The sequence below is a fragment of the Scylla paramamosain genome, chromosome 10 (genome assembly GCF_035594125.1).
Source record: "Scylla paramamosain isolate STU-SP2022 chromosome 10, ASM3559412v1, whole genome shotgun sequence".
Taxonomy (NCBI): Eukaryota; Metazoa; Arthropoda; class Malacostraca; order Decapoda; family Portunidae; genus Scylla; species Scylla paramamosain.
The window spans coordinates 5,190,001-5,211,667 of record NC_087160.1 but is presented as its reverse complement, the minus strand read 5'-3'; the positions used below and the strand labels follow the sequence as shown (position 1 = coordinate 5,211,667).

At 38.2% G+C, this 21,667-nt stretch overlaps 1 protein-coding gene across 9 annotated transcripts in view; it reads left to right on the top strand.

Annotated features, from left to right (window-relative positions):
- Positions 1 to 21,667, top strand: part of LOC135104141 (protein argonaute-2-like) — a 60,967-nt gene that overhangs the window by 9,597 nt on the left and 29,703 nt on the right. For 5 of the 9 annotated variants that reach the window (XM_064011183.1, XM_064011180.1, XM_064011182.1 and 2 more), the window contains 13 exons: positions 55 to 193; positions 1,374 to 1,567; positions 3,058 to 3,197; positions 4,086 to 4,314; positions 4,674 to 4,856; positions 5,021 to 5,196; positions 5,497 to 5,675; positions 7,982 to 8,148; positions 8,544 to 8,728; positions 9,609 to 9,809; positions 10,069 to 10,186; positions 12,443 to 12,615; positions 15,465 to 17,058. In XM_064011183.1, the coding sequence (XP_063867253.1) occupies positions 4,105 to 4,314; positions 4,674 to 4,856; positions 5,021 to 5,196; positions 5,497 to 5,675; positions 7,982 to 8,148; positions 8,544 to 8,728; positions 9,609 to 9,809; positions 10,069 to 10,186; positions 12,443 to 12,615; positions 15,465 to 15,594 (1,722 nt within the window). In that variant the 5' untranslated portion in view covers positions 55 to 193; positions 1,374 to 1,567; positions 3,058 to 3,197; positions 4,086 to 4,104 and the 3' untranslated portion in view covers positions 15,595 to 17,058. Of the gene's footprint in view, positions 1 to 54; positions 194 to 414; positions 495 to 1,373; positions 1,568 to 3,057; positions 3,198 to 4,085; positions 4,315 to 4,673; positions 4,857 to 5,020; positions 5,197 to 5,496; positions 5,676 to 7,981; positions 8,149 to 8,543; positions 8,729 to 9,608; positions 9,810 to 10,068; positions 10,187 to 12,442; positions 12,616 to 15,464; positions 17,059 to 17,866; positions 17,940 to 21,667 lie in introns of those variants that run through there. The other 4 variants (XR_010270316.1, XM_064011186.1, XM_064011184.1 and 1 more) reach the window with 4 other exon arrangements.

Below are 21,667 nucleotides of genomic sequence, written 5' to 3'. Positions count from 1 at the left end.
GTAAGTTTGCTTTGCTAAGTCATTATTAATTTGAAATGTGATTTTTTTTTGTAGGTTTCCAAAATGAATGAAAACTGTCATGAGAAGTGGAGGGTTACCATGGCACTGAAGGAGGAGCTGCATCTGGGGGACCTCCTGGAGGTGCTTTACTCCACTCCAGGGACAACACAGCTTTCCTCCAAAGATTATTCAGGTCACTTGGTGTTTCTTGAATTACTGTATTGATTTATTCACACACACACACACACACACACACACACACACACACACACACACACACACACACACACACACACACACATACACACACACACACAGCCTGAACTGGCATAAGTGTACTTGCTTTTCTTGTATGGTGATGTATTTTGAAATATATGGTCAAACTCCTTTGTCCTGTAGGGATGATGCAGCTAGATTTACTGGCAACCCCCATATTCTCAAGGCAATGATCCTAAAGGAGTCACCCTGATGCTTGGCAGACCTGTCTTTGAGCAGTGAGTTGAGAGCAGCCCTGTTTTCATGGCCAGACCTCTCCATCATGTGATGTCTTTTTGTGCAGACTTTGTAACTACACGTAACTTGGGTTATTTCCATTTGAACCCATCCAACAGAGAATAGCAAACAGACTTACTCTGGCAAACCAGAGAAGCAGAGAGAGAGAGAGAGAGAGAGAGAGAGAGAGGAGAGAGAGAGAGAGAGAGAGAGAGGAGAGAGAGAGAGAGAGAGAGCTACAAGCCATGTGGAACTCCTGAAGTCTAGAGTGTCTTACTACATAGTAATTAGACCATTCCTCACAGGTGACTGTAACCTTTGCAACACCAGCATCATGGAAGGCTCATCCTCCTCAAAGCCAACAAAGTAACACTTTAGTAGCTATTACAGTTAAGAGTAAAGAGACATTAAACTATGGAAAATGAAGGTATTGAGGGAGCTGAAATTAATGTTCTGTTTTTAGAAGATTGCTAGTATGATGCAGGCTGTTCAAGAAAAATTTCTGATAAGTCTTGTGGATATGGATGCTAGAGAGGAGGCTTCTTAATATGGGAATCCATGGCAGGGGGATGGCCTCGTTACACATTCTTCTATTGGGTTGCATAAGTACTACTACCATGTTCCCTGTGCATTGTAAAATCAACTTAAGAGTTCTAGCTCGAGGGAGCTGGGAGCCCCTTCCTGTGTTAGTCCTACTGTGATGGAGGACTTTATTCATGTGGACTGTCCTCTCTTTCAGGGGGGATTTCCACCTGGTATGAGATTGTAATGTAATATCACAAGGCATCCATGATAAAGAATAATATAATTATGTAAAATGTGTAATCTTGCTTTTATGTAATCTATCCAATGATGATGATGATCACAATTTATTTTTGCAGTTCCTTGAAGTAATGTTTCACCATTCTCGTGCCCTCAAATACAAGTTGGTTGGGCACCGCCACTTCTACTCATTTGATAGGAAATCTGGGACAACCTATCCCATTGGGTCCAACAAGGAGGTTGCCATTGGCTTCTTTGGACTCTGTGAGGCCGTCCTCATGGAGGAATGGCTCACTCTTGCTCAACATTGATGGTAAGAAGCATTTTTCTTTGCTATCTCCTCCTCCTCCTCCTCCCTCCTCCTCCTCCTCCTCTCTCCTCCTCCTCCTCCTCCTCCTCCTCCTCCTCCTCCTCCTCCTCCTCCTCCTCCTCCTCTCATTTACCATTATCCCCTGATGATCACAACCTTTCACCTGCTTGCATTATCAGTTTCATATTAGCATCTTCACTTTTCACCTGTTGTTGAGTATTGACTTCATAATATATTTTCTTGCTACCATCCTTCATGTGCCCATTTTTAAGGTTTTATATGTCTGTACCTCTATCCCACCCAGCAAGTATGCCATAAAATGATGGCATCCTTACAAGCCCACTCTCATTGCCGGTGCCATAAATTTATGGAGACAACTTTGGAAAATTCAAGAATGGTTATTTATTATTGAAAACTTAATAGAAAACAAGTTGAGTACTCAAAACCTTGCCCTTACTTGTGGATCTGTTCATTTGTTGATGCACTCCTTGTGTTGGGCATGAAAGGCAGGCATATCGGTGCCTGTAAAGTCATTGCTGGGATCAGTTGTGGTTCACAGAATACCACACATTTTGATTCAGTGGTCCTCATGATAATACAGTGATGAATGTGCCATCACACACGCAGCTTGCCAAAAGTGTGCATCATGGTGGTAGAAAATGCACTAAGGTCTCACTCAGTATCACAGAGTGACCTACCCATCACATGTATATTGGGGTGTGGTGAGGCGGTATAGAATTCATTACCAAAGTGAGACAACTTTATTCATGAGCATTGATTTTCCGCCACCACTCCTCCACACCACTGCTGCTCACTGTGTGTCACATTATGTGCACCTGTGACACAACTTAAAAAGTGTTACTCTTTGCCAAATAACTTTTTGCATGTTTTCCATCATCTTTATGTTATTTGAGATTTTTTTGAGCAAATATAAAAGTAAAGGAATTGGCCACCATGGACAGGTTCAGAGTCAAAATAGCAGTTGAATTAATTAAAGATAAGCTCTTTACAGTATTTTATACATTTTCCTGTAAGATATGAATACAGATAAATTGTTGCAAATATCTGAATTACAGATTTTAAAGTTAGAAAAAAATATAATTGTGATCTTGATTGTAAGTAGTAAAGTAAGAATTAAAAAAAACTTAGTTACACATCTTCAGGTAAAACCAAGGACCATAGCTATGTTAAAGTAGTGCCTTAATCACCTGTATAAAGATGACACCTCCAGTAGCCAGCCAGATACAAAGATTTGCATATCATTTGGTCACTACAGCTTTTAAACTTGCTATGGCCATTTTTTTCTCTGCCATTTTTTCTCTTTTTTTTCAGTATTCTCTTTACTTCAGCACTTCCTGGCCTTCCACCTTAGTCATTATGATTATAGAAATTTTTACACCACATAGCAAGGCATCCATCATCAGTAGTAGCATGCAGCTGTAGGAATAGTGTATGGGATGTAAGAATATTACCAAGTTCTTTTAACTTTTCAGTTTCACATGCAGCTTTTTACAAAGAACAGAGTCTTCTTGACTTTGTGAATGGTGTCATGAGTCTACAGGAGTCAGATCTCCACAGGACACTGGATCCACACAGGAAGAGAAGACTAATGCAGGAAATTAAGGACCTCAAAGTATGTTTAGTACATCACTTGATAAATTTTCTCCTTTTCTTCAGTGTTAGGAATTTTATTTAGGCAGGAGTGTTTCTTATTCAACAGTTGGCCTTATGAGTATATGAAAATGCTACATTTTCTCTGTGGTCATTATTACACTGGAATAATTTTAGTATTTCTGTTCTTTTCCAGTAACACATGATTGTTATTATTTTTTATTCAGTCTTTATATCTTAGCAGTTATGGACTAAGAAAAGAAGGGAGGATATTGTGTGTGTGTGTGTGTGTGTGTGTGTGTAGGTATGAAAGAGACAGAAGACTGGAATATGTAAGGGTGCAGTGAACAGATGCAAATGAAGCCTTCTCTGTCAAGGAACTGCACAAGTGTTCCGAGAAGCAGACATCAGCATGGAGTGGACCAGGCTGGGTGTAATGGATCATTCTGGTCTTTGTCACTGCTTCTTGCATACTAAAAATATTGTATTGTATTCATGGCAATTGGCTTTGAAGTCAACTAAGAATGTCTTTGTTGGAACATAAATGTAATACAGTAATGGTTACTGGCAAACCCAGAGAACTTCACAATAAACGAGAGCACTAGGAGGTAATGGAGGGTAAGAAGGTGGCCAGAAACATGATGTGATGTGTGTCTCAGTAGATAAAAAATAAAGTTAACTGCTTTTGTTACAGTTTTACCTGTAACAAAAGTACTGAACAAATCATCTTACAAGATTTCATTGTTTAATTGACATGTCTGGCTTTTATCCATCAGTTTGAGAATGGCTGCATTATGATGATTTTTTCTTTCTCTTCCATATATCTTTACAACCTCCAGGGTTACCAAAAATATTGTTTTTCTTTTTTTCACTTGAAGGAAGATGAGTAAGTTTTATAATGACTTTCCAGGTTTATGTGACTTTCTCCAATGTTTCCCCGTACATACAAAATCATATCCATCACAGAGAGAGGTGCCAACAGACAGACTTTTCCCCGCAAAGATGAAAAGACTGGTGTGACAAAAAACATCACTGTGGTGGATCACTTCAGGCATGTTCATGGCAAAAGCCTTTATTTTCCCAACTTCAACTGTGTCCAGGTTGCTCCATCTGAAAAGAACATATTTCTGCCAATGGAGGTATGACTGATTTGATTATTCTGTTTTCATGTTAATTTTAGTTGTTTCTTGAAATTTAAAACATGTATTCAAGAGTCGCACACAGTTTCTTTCCAGCTTTATAACCTGTCTATTTTTGTGGTTTTGAACTATTTTGTATTTGATACATCTTTATATAACACTGGGAAAAATTGGCATGTTGTGTATATTTTAAGATACTTCTTACTAATAGGTTTTCTTGCACTTTGCAGGCTTGTGATGCCAGCTGTAGTTTGCTCTTGATAAACATCATATGTGCACTACATTGCTGATGATGTATATGCTAAGAAATATCTTGAAGGAATAGCTTTACTATTATTAATAATATTTGGAATTTATAGTTTTGCAGAATTGCTAGTGCACAAAAAGTGAAGAAACTTGCTGACCAGGAGATAGCTCAGTTTTTGAAGATAGCAGCTGTTGCTCCTGCAGAGAGAAGAAGGCAAATATGTAAACTATATGACCAAAATAATTTCTCAGAAGATTCAGTGCTGAAGAGTCTTGGATTCACCATTGAAAAGAATGTAATGTTTTTTTTTCTGCTAGATTATTTATTTACATCTCTTACGTACATTTTAGACCTTTTTTGTCTTCATGCCTGTAGAAACACATGCTTTCATATGTCTTGTTTTCAGTTTGGCATTCCAAAAGGCTCAGCAGCACAACTTTCTAGTTATTCTCCTTGCAGCCATTAAGAATTGCTGGCCGTGTGTTGCCGCCTCCTTTGCTGCACATGAATCATGTGGTGGAGCCTCATGATGGTGTGTGGGATGTGAGAGGCTGCAGATTCTTCCAAGGAGCTCTCATAAGAAGTTGGGTAGTTTTTAATTATAACACAGAACGGGTTAGCTTATCACACATCAGGTAAGAGGTAGAATGCAATCAGCTACACATTTCTTAATGTTTATTTTATGCAATTTTCTGTTTGTGTAGATTTGTGTCATATTGAGCTGAAAGGAGGTATTTGAAAAATAATTCATATTAAGTGACTGCATATTGATTTGTGTACACAGTGCTAAACTGTGGTACTACTACATACATCATACTGTATACATCTTCTCATGGGCATCTTTTTGCCCCTTACATGGTTTGGCATATTGAAGATTACTGTATTTCAGCTTTATATGCACAATGAGGATTCATTAATCTTTTTTTGATTGGTAGGATCTTCACTGAGCAACTGCTGAGGCTGGGCAAAGAGTATGGCATGGAGCTCAATGATCCTATGACCATACAAGATATGCCAAGAGCTCATATTGAGGAACATTTAATCTACTTTAAAAGGAAGTATCCAGACTTGCAGCTGATCATGGTTGTCTTGGATAAAAATGATGAATTATATGGTAAGAATATGTGACATATGAAATGTTTGGTGTTTCTGCACATCACTCCTAAAATCTGAGTGAAAGGAGATTTATGGAGGGTGAAAGTAGAGGTAAAGTTGAGTAGAATGTTATGGGGTCTCTTAAGAGGCTAAACTAGAAGCCAGGATAGGAAAAAAATTGGTAAATTTGAAGGAATAAAATTACTTTAAGATGCATATAAAAATGTAGTTGATGTCAGGAAGGCTGGAAGCAGAAGACAGATAAACTGGAGACTGATATGAACAAGAGTAGAAACATGCTGCATGAGATGGGTAATGTCAGTGCAAAGAGGTCTTGGAGTGGAAGCAGTAGAAGAAAGCACTAGAAAAAAAGTTGGTGTCTGGATATTCTCTTCCTGAGTGATTTTATCATAATTTCACCTATTCTTAGTAGCTTTCAATACCCGATTGTCTTCAAGCCCTTCTTCATCCCCCTTATTGCTGTTCATATATTCATACACTTCCATTATAAACTCCTATCAAGCTAATAGTGTTGTTACTTTCTTGTTATTATAAAGTCCTTCAAAAACACTCATTGCACATACTTTGCCCTGAATGCTTGACTGCCATCTCTCCAACTCCTTCATTTCTTCATTCCATAATTCATGAATCTCTCTCTCTCTCTCTCTCTCTCTCTCTCTCTCTCTCTCTCTCTCTCTCTCTCTCTCTCTCTCTCTCTCTCTCTCTCTCTCTCTCTCTCTCTCTCTCTCTCTCTCTCTCTCTCTCTCTCTCTCTCTCTCTCTCTCTCTCTCTCTCTCTCTCTCTCTCTCTCTCTCTCTCTCCTCCAGATGCCACACTTTTGTTTAGCACAATGAAGAATGCTCCTCTTTTGTCTTTGTCTACTTACCACCTTTCATTTGAGAACTTTGCTCCAGTTTTGCACACTGAAACTGGTTGGAATTTATAGCTTATACTCTTTAAATGTGAAACATTATAAAGAATTTGATGAGAAACAAGAGTATCAATAACAGGAGCAGAGGAAGTTTATTATCTGACTTCTGTGTGACCCAAAGGAGTCCATTAGATAAAAAGATCTTTAGACTGGGAAGTGATTCTCAGCCAGGGGTAAAAATCCTAGATGGTGAGGAATCCCTTGGGAAGGGATAAATATATCATACCTGAAAATTAAGTAATAATTTTGTTATGTTGCACTTGATAAAAAGCTATTAAAAAACTTAATATAGGCAAATTTTATCAGCTTTAAAAAAACACCAGTATGTGTATTTGTAACTTTGTACAGTTTCTTTTTGGGAGTAAAGGGAGTAAATGACTGTGGAAAGGTTAGGAACCAATGAGGTTTAGAATATTAAGAGCTGTCTTGTGTTGATCAACTGGCCTTGGGCAGTCTCATTATCTTATTATTTTCTAAACTATCAAAATCTAAAATCTAAATACCATATCCCCAACATCCCCTTTTATTCGAGCCACACAACCTGTATTTCCCATTGTCACTTTATCACATTGTATTTATGAACTGTAACACCAAGACATAGGGAGATAAACATCAGTTCTCACAACTGAAATAGTAGCATTGGCCATGCAGCAAGCATAGAAATTTGATGGAAAGCTTTGAATTAAGTCCGTTTTAAGATGACTGTGCATCACTGAAAAAGACGCAGGGATATTAATGGTTGCTATGATGTGGGAGAAGAAAATAGTATTGATGGCATAGGGATTTGGCAGCCCAACAGTCCATGATATGACATATCCAATGCAATGGAACTGTGTTACCTGGCATAGTAAGCCTTAGGGATGGGCATCTTGGTAGCAGTGGTCAGCAGTTCTCCTGATGAAGGTCACCCTGAAATCATAGGTCATCCATTAAGGGAAAGAAACATTTTTGCTCCAAATACTTCCCATCCATCCAAATAATGGAAAAATAAGGACATTAAATAAAATGATCACATTAATTAAATAAACATAAGGTGATGTGGACATATTATATCAGAGAATGTATATTTAACCTAGAGAATTTTTACAGATATAAGATATAGGACCACAAAAAAAAAAAAAGTAGATGAACCTTTTCTACAATTAATTTAATTATGTCACTGGTAAATATGGTCATTTTAACTGTGCACCATATTTGCATGTTTCATTTAATTTCACTTTCATATTTCAATAATTTTTAAGGCTTTAGTCATTGAATATTTCATAAAATCTACATTGTCTTTTCTTCCTTGTTTCCATCTCTTTTGGAGTTTGTGTGTTTTCTTCCTTGTTTCCATGTCTTTTGGAGTTTGTTCAGTACATGACTATGTATGACAACCCCTTTTTCTTTAACAGGTCGTCTTAAAAAAATAGGAGATGTAGACATTGGTATCATCACCCAGTGCCTTCAGGCATCAACTGTGAGGCTGTGTAAAGAATCAACAATGTTGGGTGTGCTACTGAAGATCAATGCTAAGATGGGAGGGATAAACACCATCATAGCAAATCCCTCAAGCCCTCAGGTATGCTTCTGTTACTAAGTTTTGCAGTGTTGAGTGTCTTGTGGTTGTCTTTTTCTTTTATTCAATTTTTTATTAGTGTTGATTTTGACAACAATGTCCCGGCTATTGTGGAATCCTTATATGGGTATGAAAATTCTGCAGCTTATCAGAAAAATGTAATTTGTGTCCATGATTCACTGACAGTAATAATTCACATTTGATAATTGTGTGGGAAGTTTTTATGAGAACTTGCTCATTCTTACTGTGGAAAAAATAAGGAGTTGTTTGATCATGTTCTCTCTTGTAATATGTGTTCCTCTAGTGCAAAAAGAAAATAAGAATAACCAGCTACATGGAGTGTGTTAAACATCTCAGAGTAAAAGATAAGTTATATTTACCCATTTGTTTTTTTTTAGATTTTCAGCCATTCGGTGATGATTATGGGTGCTGATGTCAATCACCCGTCAGCTGGGGATGGTGTTTCTCCTTCAGTGGCAGCTTGTGTTGCCTCTCTTGACAGGCATGCATCAATGTATGCTGTGGAAGTGATGCCACAAGATCATCGGGTGGAAATTATTCTAGATTTAAAGAAGATGGTGAAGTAAGATATAGTTAGTGACATTCTCTGATGAATAAGAAATATATTTAGTAAGACTAGAAACCATAGAAGTATTTGCCATTTATTTGTGTCCATCCAGCTGTATCTATTAGTCTTTCTATTTATCTGTCTCTCAGAGTAGTATAGGTGAGATTCTCTGTATTTCTAGTAGAAATTAAGTTACTGTGCTAATTCTCATGGGTAATGAGTCTTTTATGAAAAGTGCAAGGCTGGGGGAAATACCACAGACAAGTTGAATGGACAGTGTAAAGACAGGATTGGATTCAAGAGGTAGATCTACTTTGCAAGGAGGAGGAAGTGCTAATCTAGTTTGATTAGCTAATTAGGTCAGATGTGGGAGGTGTTCAGTTGCCATGTTTCTCTGGACGTTGATGGTTTGTTGTTAAGTGCTGAATATTACACAAGAATGTTGCATTTTGGACACCCAGCTATGTTAAAATACTGCGTACATTTTTTTTAAGGTATGTTCTTTCTTTTCTATTTAGTAGATTGTGTTAATAATAAATCTGGTGTTTGTTATGAGTATGGAAGAGCTTACTCCTAAACACATATCTGAATTTGAATGGATACTGTAATGAACTTGCATTGTAATCAATAAGGTCTAGGAAGCAAATGATTAGTTTTAAATGGTCATCATTGGATAAAAGTAATTTTCTATATTATATATATATATTTTGAAGTGCATGATTTATTTCTAGTAGTCACAAATATTTCTAAAGAATAATTCTGTTCATCATAAAGACCCTTTATAAATACGTGGTGTACTTTGTAGTGATCATGAATAATTCAATTAAATATGCTATGAATATATTCCTTAATGCCACTGGTGAAATTCTTTAACATTTCCTTAATATGTGTACAGGAATCTGATAATGTCTCATGGAAAAGTGCAGAGAAGGTGGCCTGACAAAATAGTGATGTATCGTGATGGAGTGAGTGAATCAGAGTTCATCACTGTGTTGCTGCATGAGGTGAAGGCCATGCGGCAGGCTTGTGCTGAGCTGAGTCAGGATTACAAGCCAGGCATCACCTTCCTCATTGTTCAGAAACGTCATCATACAAGGTAAGCTCTTACTGGAATGTATTGGATGTAATCTTTGTTCTGTCACATCTGTGTGAGAGTAGTTAATTCACATGTTATGAGATGCAGAGAATACAAGCATGTTTTCTTAATTTTCAAATCTCAAGAACTTATTATTCACAGTCACTGCATTGATATTTCATTGCTTTTCCATTGACATAGCGATATTATATTCTATGCATTATTTTCCTTGTATACTTATGGATTGTCTTGTGCTGAAAATAGGTATGACTCCTTTCAGATTCTTTTGTCATAGAGATGAAGGGGTTGGAAGGTGCAGGAATATTCCCCCTGGAACAGTAGTGGACACTGGCATCACCCATCCCAGTGAGAGAGACTTCTATTTATGTTCACATCAAGTAAGTCCATACTTAACTCCACATTTGTTATATATATATATTATACATATATGCAATGTGTCTTCTGCTTTTTTTTATGTAAAAGGGGGTCTGGCCAAGGGCAACAAAAAGATGGCAAAAAAAAAGGAAGAAAAAGGCCTAATGAAGATACCAGTCTCAAAAGAGGATTAGTCAAAAAGAATATGAAAAAAAATATAAGAAGTGTCTTGAAACTTCCCTCATGAAAGAAAGTTTATCAGTAAAGGGGGAGAAAGACTGGGAATACTGATTAACTGTTGCATTAGGGAGGTGGACAGAATTTAGGTGAATAAATCTTTGGGCAGTGAGGCTGTAGAAGGAGGGGAGGCATGCAGTTAGCAAGATCAGAAAAAGCAGTTAATACGAAACCAGCAGTAGAAAATAGTAAGAGATGCAATGTTACACTGAAAAGAGAAAATACTGAAGACAGTTATAGAAGAGGTACTGATGAGACAAAATGTTTTTTGATCCCACCCTGTCCAGAAGAGCAGTGTGAGTGGTACTCCACCATACATATTAAGTACATTCCATACATGGACAAATAAGGCCCCTATACAGAGTCAGCATCTGGGGGGGATGAGAAAAATTGGTGGAGATAACTTAGAATGCCTAACTTCATGGAGGCTGTTTTAGCAAGAGATGAGATGTGAAGTTTTCAGTTGAAATTAATAGTAAAGGGCAGACCAAGGATATTGAGTGTAGAAGAGAGGGATAGTTGAGTGTCATTGAAAAAGAGTGGATAGTTATCTGGAAGGTTGTGTCAAGTTGATGGGTGGAGGAATTGAGTTTTTGAGGCATTGAACAATATTAAGTTTGCTCTGCCCCAATCAGAAATTTTAGAGAGATAAGGAGCCAGGCATTCTGTGACTTCCTTGCATGAACTGTTTACTTCTTGAAGGGTTGGACATCTATGAAAAGACATGGAAAAGTGCAGGGTGATATCATCAGCATAAGAGTGGATTGGACAAAAAGTTTGGCTTAGAAGATCATTGATGAATAATAGGAAGAGAGTGGGTGACAGGAAAGAATCCAGGACACCATTGTTGATAGATTTAGGAGAACAGTGACTCTTTACCATAGCAGTAATGAAACATTCAAAAAGGAAATGTGAGATAAAGTACAGAGAGAAGGATAGAAGCTGTAGGAGGGTACTTTGGAAATCAAAACTTTGTACTAGACTATCAAATGATTTTGATGTATTTAAGGCAAGAGTGAAAGTTTCTCCAAAATTCCTAAAAGAGGATGACAAAGACTCAGTAAGGAAAGCCAGATCACCAGTAGAGCAGCCTTGACGGAACCCATACTGGTGATCAGATAGAAGATTGTGAAGTGATAGATGTTTAAGAATCTTCCTGTTTAGGATAGATTAAAAACTTTAGATAGGCAGGAAATTAAAGAAATAGGGCAGTAGTTTGAAGGATTGAAATGATCTCCCTTTTTAGAAACAGGCTTACTTCCAGTAAGAAGGAAAAGTAGATGTTGACAGCATTTGAAGAGGTTGACCAGGCAAGGTGCAAACACAATATTTGGAGAGTGAAGGAGAGAGGGGAATTGGCACTGAATCTATCTAGCTTTAGCAAAGGTTTGAGCAAATAGTTAATCTTTAGAGAGAGATGAGATGACAGTGGTTATAGGTTGAAACAGGAGGGAAAGATGATGAAGAAAAATTATTGGAGATATTTTTGGCTAGGTGCCAGGAACAATGAAGGGAGTTAGCTCTGGAAAGATTTTAACATTTTCTATTGATGAAGGAGTTTTTGGGTTGCTAAAGAACAGTCTTAGCATGATTCTGGGCAGAAATGTAAAGCATATGAGTTTCTGGAGATAAAAGACTCGTATACTATTTGTGGGCTGCCTCTCTATCATGGGTAGCATGAGACCAAGCTGAATTAAATCAAGGTTTGGAAGGTTTAGAGTGAGAGAAGAAGTGAGGAATGTTTGCTTCCATGCCAGACATGATCACCTTCATTATGTGCCCAGCACATACAGATGGCTAATAGTGTAATGGTTAGTGCACTCAGCTTGCATCTGTTGAGAGGTGGGGACTCAGATATGTAAGTGGTTGACAAAACAATTCTGCATTCTGTTGTAGTTCCTGTTAGAGGTTTAGTACATAGTGAGAAAACTCAGTTTTCAGTATAATGAACTCTGTGTACAAGATTTATGAAGTAGTTAACAAGCTGTTTAGGCCATTAAGGCTGTATGTGTATATTTTGAACTTGTTTTTTTTATTTCTAGGGAATACAAGGTACAACAAGACCTACACATTACCATGTGTTGTGGGATGATAACAACATGACATTGGATGAACTGGAAACACTCACATATAGCATGTGTCACCTGTATTCACGGTGCAACAAATCTGTGTCTCTACCAACACCAGCCTACTATGCTCATTTGGCTGCATTCAGGTATTGGTCTTCCAGGGTTTTGAGTTTTCATTCCTTTATTTTGCTGAAATTATTCAAATGTCAGTAAATAAACCATGTGTCATACAGCTGATGCAGGTAAGTAACAGATGCAAGTTTGTATTTTATATACACCTGTCTCAGTTTACCCAAGTTGAAATTAAGTAAATTTGGAATGATGAGTCTGTATTAATAGGAAAAAATCAGAATTACATAAATAATGTGATTATATGTTAAGCCGCATTAACTTTTGCTTGAAAAATTTCTATTAATTCAAGTAAATGTGTAAGGATATGAAGTAAAGTGTGGTTCATAAAAAAACAACAACTCTGCTAAACACCTTTGGATATGAAATGAAGCTGTAGTTTTCATCAAGTCAGACAAGCTGCAGGTTAGCCTCCTGTTGGCCAAGCAGTGCCTACTGGTGGAGCAGGAGCATTGCATTCTGTTCCACCATTAGGGACAGCTTGATTTACAGGTTCTTGGCAGTGACAAGAGCAATTGTTAGCTTTGTTTTCCATGTGAGGGGCTCTGCCTTCTATCACCAGCAGGCAGTTGTGGTGGCATTCATACCAATTTTTTTTTTTTTTTTCATCCAGCATACACATATTTTGGATTGCTTGTGTATTTGTAAATTGTACTTCACCTGAATATTTATTTGGTATTATGTATAATATGTATGCATTTATACTACTGATCTCATTAAATTCTGAAAGAATTCAGTGATTTATACATGCTCGTGAAATGAACTTCAGGTTCACTCTGCATGCAAATATGCTGTTCAAATTAAAGGAAATTTACTTCAGTTGCACTGCTGATGAACCTCCACTGCTTAGAACATCATAACCTCTTTTTTTTTTTTTTTATGTAAGGGCCACTGGCTAAAGGCAAAAAAAAAGAAAGAAAAGAGGTCCACTTATTGCCACTTCCCTTAAGATATCAGATAGAATGGTAAAAAAAGAGGATAAGTGTCTTGAAACCTCCCTCTTGAAAGAGTTCAAGTCATAGGAGGGAGAAATACAGAAGCAGGTGAGGGGTTCCAGACTTTACCAGAGAAAGGGATGAATGATTGAGAATACTGGTTAACTCTTGCATTAGAGAGGTGGACATAATAGGGATGAGAGAAAGAAGAAAGTCTTGTGCAGTGAGACTGCAGGAGGAGGGGAAGCATGCAGTTAGCAAGATCATAAGAGAAGTTAGTATGAAAATAGTGGTAGAAGATAGCAAGAGATGCAAAATTGCGCTGATGAGAAAGAGGTTGAAGACATTCATTTAGAGGAGAGGAATTGATAAGATGAAAAGTTTTTGATTCCATCTTGTCTAAAATAGTGGTATGAGTGGAACCCCCAGTCATACATGTGAAGCATACTCAATACATGGACATATAAGGCCCCTGTACAAAGTTAGCAGGTGGAGGGGTGAGAAAAACTGGTGGAGACGACTCAGAATGCCTAACATCAAAGAAGCTGTTTGAGCTAGAGATGAGATGTGAAGTCTCCAGTTTAGATTATAAGTAAAGGACAGACCAATGATGTTCATTGTAGAAGAGGGAGACAGTTGAGTGTCATTGAAGAAGAGGGGATGGGTACCATATTTGCCAGTGTATCAGACACATCTCTGCATAAGACACACCTGTGTTTTACAATTTTTGTTGAAAATTTTTTTTGTTTCATGGAAAAAAATGTGTGTGTAAGAAGGCCACTGGCCAAGGGCAACAAAGATTTTTAATAAAAAGAAAGGCTCACTTAATGCGAAAGTTTCACCAAAATCCCTAAAAGAGGATGACCAAGACTCATTAAGGAAAACCAGAAGATCAGTATAGCAGCACAACCTCAATGGAACAAATACTGGTGATCAGATAGAATGTTGTGAAGTGATAGATGTTGAAGAATCTTCCTGTTGAGGATAGATTAAATAATTTTAGATAAGCAGGAAATTAAAGTAATAGGATGGTAGTTTGAGGGATTAGAGCAGTCACCCTTTTTAGGAACAGGTTGAATGTAGGCAAACTTCCAGCAAGAATTTAGTGTCCAATGTCTCTTTATATATGTGTACTACAATGTCTGCCATGAGTGTGAGTGTAATTCACCTAGGCCCAATCATGAGTGGACCTGCAACCACCACCCAGTACTCCCTCAGTGTGAGCTCAGAGCTCATTATTACTGACCTTTGGGTAAGACTGTGACCTCACTCACCACACACCTCATCTCTGGTCAGGGGAGACAGTAACTGCCCTTCTTGTCGGCAGAAAAATCCCAGAGGTGACTAGTTCTAGTGGGGTTCAAACGTGTGTGTGTGTGTGTGAAGCTAAATACAAGTGTCTTGATTAGAAAAGTACTTTTAAATCTCTGACAAGCTATTGGTGTGTAAGTATGATTAGAAAAGAAAAAAGAAAGAATACCAATTAAGCAGGAACCATCTTCTCTAGAATTAACTTACATAAACAATTTTTTTGTTCAGTAAACATCCCATACAATTGGTGTAAGATTATTGTAACATGTTAGACATAGGGAGAAAAGTGGTCATGGATAACTTCAACATTTTGCTTATTCAGTTGGCTGCTGGGGCAATGTACAAGTTTTCCTGAAGGAAAACAAATTTGTGAGCACATTTATTTGGGGAAGATGCAGCTCATTATTCTAGTCCATTGCCATTTTGCAGAACTCTTTGTTTCGTTTAACATGATGATTGTCAGTTTTAGATAAAATATCAAATGTTGATCACCAGAATCACCACACCTGTAAAGTTTGCAACTGAAAAATGTTTACTGGTTGCCACTGACTCAGCAATGTGATCTACTGAAAGCATATAAAATTTATGCAAATTTTCTGATTGCTATCTCTGATTTTTAGGGCCAAAGTGCACATCAGTGATTTATTTGATCACTATGATGGCTCAGAAGGTGTGACCAAGGAGGATATTATGAATGCTGCCAGAATGGACCACAGTCATCCCATGGCCTACACAATGTACTATTTGTGAGAATGCAGGAGGTGGAGTTTCCTGCCTGTCAGGATTTATTAATCACAAAACAAGAAAGAGGAGTCTCATCACTTTTGATGTATTATTATTATTATTATTATTATTATTATTATTATTATTATTATTATTATTATTATTATTATTATTATTATTGTGTTATAAGTATTTAGATCAATAAATGTATTTTATTTTTAGTGTCTCCTTTAGATGTAAGTTTTATGAAGAATGTAGATGCTCTTGAAGTCTGGAATCATGGGGAAATTTGTTTTTACAAGTGTATTTAATATTTCAGAATAACATTTAACATAACATTTTTTTAAAGGTACTCAAAATGACTCTTGATACTCCTAACATACTGAGTCAACCAATGCTTCCATTCCATATATGGAGAGGTTCCATTCATGCCATTCTTTTAGACAGGGTGGAATCAAAAGCTTTTCATCTTATCAGCTCCTCCTCTCTAACTGACTGTCTTCAGCCTCTTTCTCATCACCACAATGTTGCATCGTTTGCTATCTTCTACTGTTATTTTCATGCCAACTGCCCCTCTGATCTTGCTAACTGCATGCCTCTCCTTGCTGCACAAGACTTTCTTCTTTATCTCAACCCTATTCTGTCCACCTCTCTAATGCAAGAGTTAACCAGTATTCTCAATCATTCATCACTTTTTCAGATAAACTCTGGAACTCCTGTGTGCTACTCTATTTCCACCTTCCTATGACTTGAACTCTTTCAAGAGGGAGGTTTCAAGACACTTAACCAGTATTTTTGACTAATGCTTTTAACTTTGTACAGGGACTGGTACCTTAGTGAACCTTTTTTTTTTTTGCAGTTTTTGTTGCCCTTGGCTGGTGCCTCTCCTACATAAAAAAAAGAGAGAGAAAAAAAAAAAAGGAGGTTCATCTAATAGCAGGATCAATTTGATGACAAGCATGCCTCATTCTGGATGCCTGGTGATGCAGATCAGCAATATTCTCAGTGCAAACCAAGGCTTTTAGGTGCTCTTCAAGATGGAAATCAAGTGGATTGTAGATACAGGTACCAGACTCTGATAGCAAACATTGATTTTGCTCCCTCTCCTTAATGAAGACTTTACAGATTGAAGAGACATATTTTGAATAATATTTTTGACATGGCTGGATGTACATGGTGCATGTATTGTAGTGTGAAGAGTAAGAGGATTTGCTTTTAGAATGCAGGGTGCACTTGCTACCTTATGTTGAGACACAGGAAACCAACAGAGAGGAGAAAGGAAGAAGACAGCAGCAGGCTTGCAGCTTTCCCTCATCTCCTATAATGTGCACTTCCTAGGGAGCGTTTTTTTTTCTTTATTATTATATAGATAATAGAAGGAATCTATGTATATTCTGCTGTGCCACATTTACTCCCCACTACCTCATCTGTCACAGTCTGAAGCAGCTGTTCTCAGGTACCCCCCATTTAATAATACATGATCATCTGGTACTGATTTTTTATTTGTTCATTTACTCATTCATATATTATTATTATTATTATTATTATTATTATTATTATTATTATTATTATTATTATTATTATTATTATTATTATTATCATTGTTGTTGTTGTTGTTGTTGTTGTTGTTGTCGTCATTATTATTATTTTTTTCACTATTATTTTTTATAATGAACACCATACTCTAAGCTTGGCCCATGGGTCGTATATAATTCCGGTGTATCAATCCCCTGCCGCTCCTTGAAGAAGTCAGACATCTATAGGTAAACCACAAACTTTAAAATACATTCAGTTGACATCATCATCACTGTTGCCTTTATTTTGGCATCATTGTAGTCAGCAACCTAAAATACTACACCAGGCTTTAGCAGAGGTGCAAAGGAAGAGAGAGAGAGAGAAAAAAAAAAAAAAATTACATAGTACACCAATCGGTCACAGAGGCGTTTTTCATGCTCTGGAGTCATGCCTGCTACTGATGATGATAATACATGGCAGCGTGACTTTGGTGGGCTAGCCTCATTAGTTTTCACCATTTTTTCACACGGCGGATCATTAAGTCATGTACGAGTATTACGGAAGCCAACTCTCTCTCTCTCTCTCTCTCTCTCTCTCTCTCTCTCTCTCTCTCTCTCTCTCTCTCTCTCTCTCTCTCTCTCTCTCTCTCTCTCTCTCAGTGCCTATTTATTGACGTGATCGAGATGCAGCGAGGCGTCGAGGTCGAGGATAAGTGTGTGTGTGTGTGTGTGTCAGTGACGATGGTATCGTTATCAAAATAGCATGTATAAATTTTTCTTTTCAGGAAATTATAACGGCGCCTACAGCAAGCACTTCCACTGCTTCGGAGAATACCACTTGTCTGCTGTGTTGTGCAGGTGGGTGACATGTGTTCGTGTTGACAGGCGTGGTGTGTACACATCGCCCTCGTTTGGTGTAGACAATCTTTTCTCATAAACAGAATCCAGCTTGCCATTCACACACACACACACACACACACACGCATATATATATATATATATATATATATATATATATATATATATATATATATATATATATATATATATATATATATATATATATATATCGTTTTTTGAGGGATTTCAAAGCTTATTTATTTATTACTTAAGCGAAGGAACGCATGACAAAAATGTGCAGAGTTAGCGCTCCAGAATAGGTTAGAAGTAAGGAGGTTTAAGGAAAAAAATTATTAAATCTTGGTTTGAAGCGAACCGGCAGCGCACTGGTTTCTCTCACTGCAGTCATATACTAGGATTATACAAAATTTGATCCATTTTTCAAATGGACACGTGATATTTTATTTATATTATTGAATTTTTATTTACTTTATTTTTATTTTTAAGATTCCCATTTTCGTATCCCACTTATATAAAGAAATATTAGATCAAAGTAACGCTGACTCGCGGATAGCTGAATGTTCAGGTGGCGGAAAGTGATAAATAATAATTGCTTTGAGTGAAGGCAAAGCTTATTACTTCCTTCTCCCGGATGTGATTCCTTAATTGTTCTTTATGAACCGAGTCTTGCATCGCAGGAATGTTTATGGTTATCCTTTGTGTGGTGAGGGTCGTCTTTTTGAGGGATAGAGGAGGCGTCAGCGAGGTGGAGCTTTGCACACTTGGAGGTTCACGGCGGTTGATGTCTGTTGGCCTTTAGATTGCGCGGCCCTGTTTTAATACATATTTACGTGACTGTAATAGTTTGATGAGAACAAGTAACGAATCGCACACAGACTCTCTCTCTCTCTCTCTCTCTCTCTCTCTCTCTCTCTCTCTCTCTCTCTCTCTCTCTCTCTCTCTCTCTCGAGTGGGCAGTGCCTAGTCATGGTGAAGGTGAAATTGAGGTTCTTCCGACACTAGTCTTTGTGGCGTCATCCGGCGTGGGTGTCGGGAAAAATGTAGAGGAAGACGAGGATGGATCAGGAGAAAGAAAGGAAACGCGGATGAAGAAGGAAAGATGTGTGGTGAAGATGATTAGACAAGGGAAGTTTTCAAATGCTGTACGTGTAGTTGTTGTGCACAGTAAGCGTTCAGTCTCGCTAACTAGGGATCAGGGAGTTTGGCAGGATTTTGTGCCAGAATTGTAAAGCTATTGGGTTATTATAATTATTATCATTGTAAGGAGATTTCTTTTTACTTAGAACATTAAAGAGACGAGTTATGTCTGAAAATTATGCGGTAAATCTCAAAGAGTGGCACTACAATAATGGGATATGATAAGACTGATGTGTAGCTAGCGGTGCCAGGGTGTGTGGAGAAACCTTTGAAGGAGGGCGATCAGCGCTGACCTGGGAAGTGTGGAGAGATTTTGTACACTTATGTCCGGGTGTCAAGGCATCGTTAACTCTTTCGTTGCTTGGCATTCTCGATTCCTTAGGTCTGTAACTTTAAAAGCTTCAGGCACTAATTAGAACCATTTTTAAATGCCACATGTTTAGTCGCATTCGGGTGATTAGTCAAGTTTCAATTTTTCCCCCATTCGTGATGTATAATCCTTGTCAAACTACATTTAATACTAAGAGTCCTGAAAACGTCTTAGGAAACCTTAGTAACTTAAAGTAGAGCCTATAAAAAGTAGTTGAGATAAAACACCAAATCATTTGAGATTGCGATGCCTGATGTGGGCATCTTTCTTCTAGATGTTCATTATTTTTTACCAACGTCAAAGTACTTGTGTCTTGTGCAAGGTTTAAGCTTTGTAAAGCAAGGGAGAAGAGATGTTTCCTCAATATTCAGAGACGGAGAAAGGAAGATAATTAGAGCTTAGCATCTACAGTATAGGGGGGAAAAGAAAAAAAAAAAAATCAAGATAAGAAAGTTACAGTATGAAGACAAGAAGAAAAGAAGAAAAGGCAAGGCAAACGCAACGATCATTGAACATGCTGAAAAGCAGAAAAGAGACAAGAATTCAGAAAAAAAGTAAAAAGAAAATGAAAGGCATGTATTATAGATGGAAGGAAAGGTTAAGGTGGCCGAAAAATGGTTACATTCGCTTAAAAGACTGGGAAATGAGAGCGAGAACCTAGGTAAGTTCAGGAGAAAAATGCGGGGAAGTTGTTGCCGCCTTATACAAAGATAGGAAGTATGAAGGCCGCACATAGCATGTACAGGATCCTTGCCGCAGCCATGGATGCACGCACGCTGGCAGTCCTCGCCGCCGACTCATCAATGATATTTTAAATTCAAGATACATTTGGTGATTCTTTCTTACAAGGCTTAATGGCTTGAGTTTAGATTATTGTACCTTCGCGTATTATCCTTCCTTCTTTTCTTTTTTACACACGCGTAAGGGGGCATCCATTGTTTCTGATGTAGTTAGGGCAGAGCAGGAGTGAGTCGGGCATTGTTAGCAATAGAAAAGAATGAGAATATCCGTGACCTCTACTTTCACCCTTTGCCTTCGTTTCCTCTTCCTAAATTACGGTAATAACCATTACGTCATCTAAAGGGTAAGAATTATCATCACCGGAGGACACAGGGGATTTTCTCACTCCCCCTTCCCCTGCCCTCCGCCCGATGATTACTTCAGCCGGGACGCTTACCATCCCGAACAGCTCTCAGCAGGATCGATCAGTTCACTTCATCCATGGGCTTCCTTGGCAAAGGCTTGTGTAACCTGAAAGATTGAGTATCTTGAGACGAGAGGGTTCACGCACTGCTGCGTGAACTTAGAGTTTGCCAGACGTGGCAACTTTCTGTGGTCTTTGTAAAACTAACCCATGGCGTCTAAGTGGAGAGTATTGCAGGGAATACAGTATCTACGTAGGGACTCGCGCCCCCGTGCCACCATCGGTTTCGTGCCTGATCTTGCCAGCAGCTCTGTGATTTTTTACCTTTGTCTTGAGTCTCTTGTGCTTGCTGGCTTTCTCTTGGAGGCTTGGATGGTTGGCTTGTAGGATGATTTCTTTGAGGCTTTGATGATCCGTGACCCTTCCCTCGGTTTTGGAAGCTCAGACATGATTTTTTTCAGTGACTGCAGCTCCTTCCCCCCCACCCAATTTCTCTAACGTGTTTACTGTCAAAGTCATAGCTGAAAGCAACAGAAAAAAAAAAAACCTTCAGGTGGGCCCCGAGCACCACTTCCTTGAGCTGACAAAATTTATTATTTCATTGTTAATTATTATTTAGCATGCATATGTCTCGTAACTTTCTTCATTTGTCTCAAGGAGATAAAGCTTTGTCTGTGTTGAGTGCGTTCACACCCATGAAGCAAGCCAGTCCATTGGGTGACTTCATGGCGAGACTCACCCGATGCTGACCACACTGCCGAGGTATGTGGAGCTTTGCAACACACTCGCTGCCCTCGACATGTGCACGAATACACTGCACGGCTTCAACAAGTTTTTGGATCATAAGGACATGGGTGTCAGTCTTATCCGCAGCCTGTTCCATGACAAGAACGAAAAGACTGATTGCTTTATTCACCCCGCCGTGACCCCTTTGAGGGACTCGGGGATCACGTGCCCCTGACGTCTGCCGCTCCATCCTGCCCCCGGCCAGAGTGCAGTGTGTACAGTATTATATGCTGGTGGTTCTATTCCCTTTTATTCCACTTTTTTAACCTTTATTTAATTTGTTGTTTA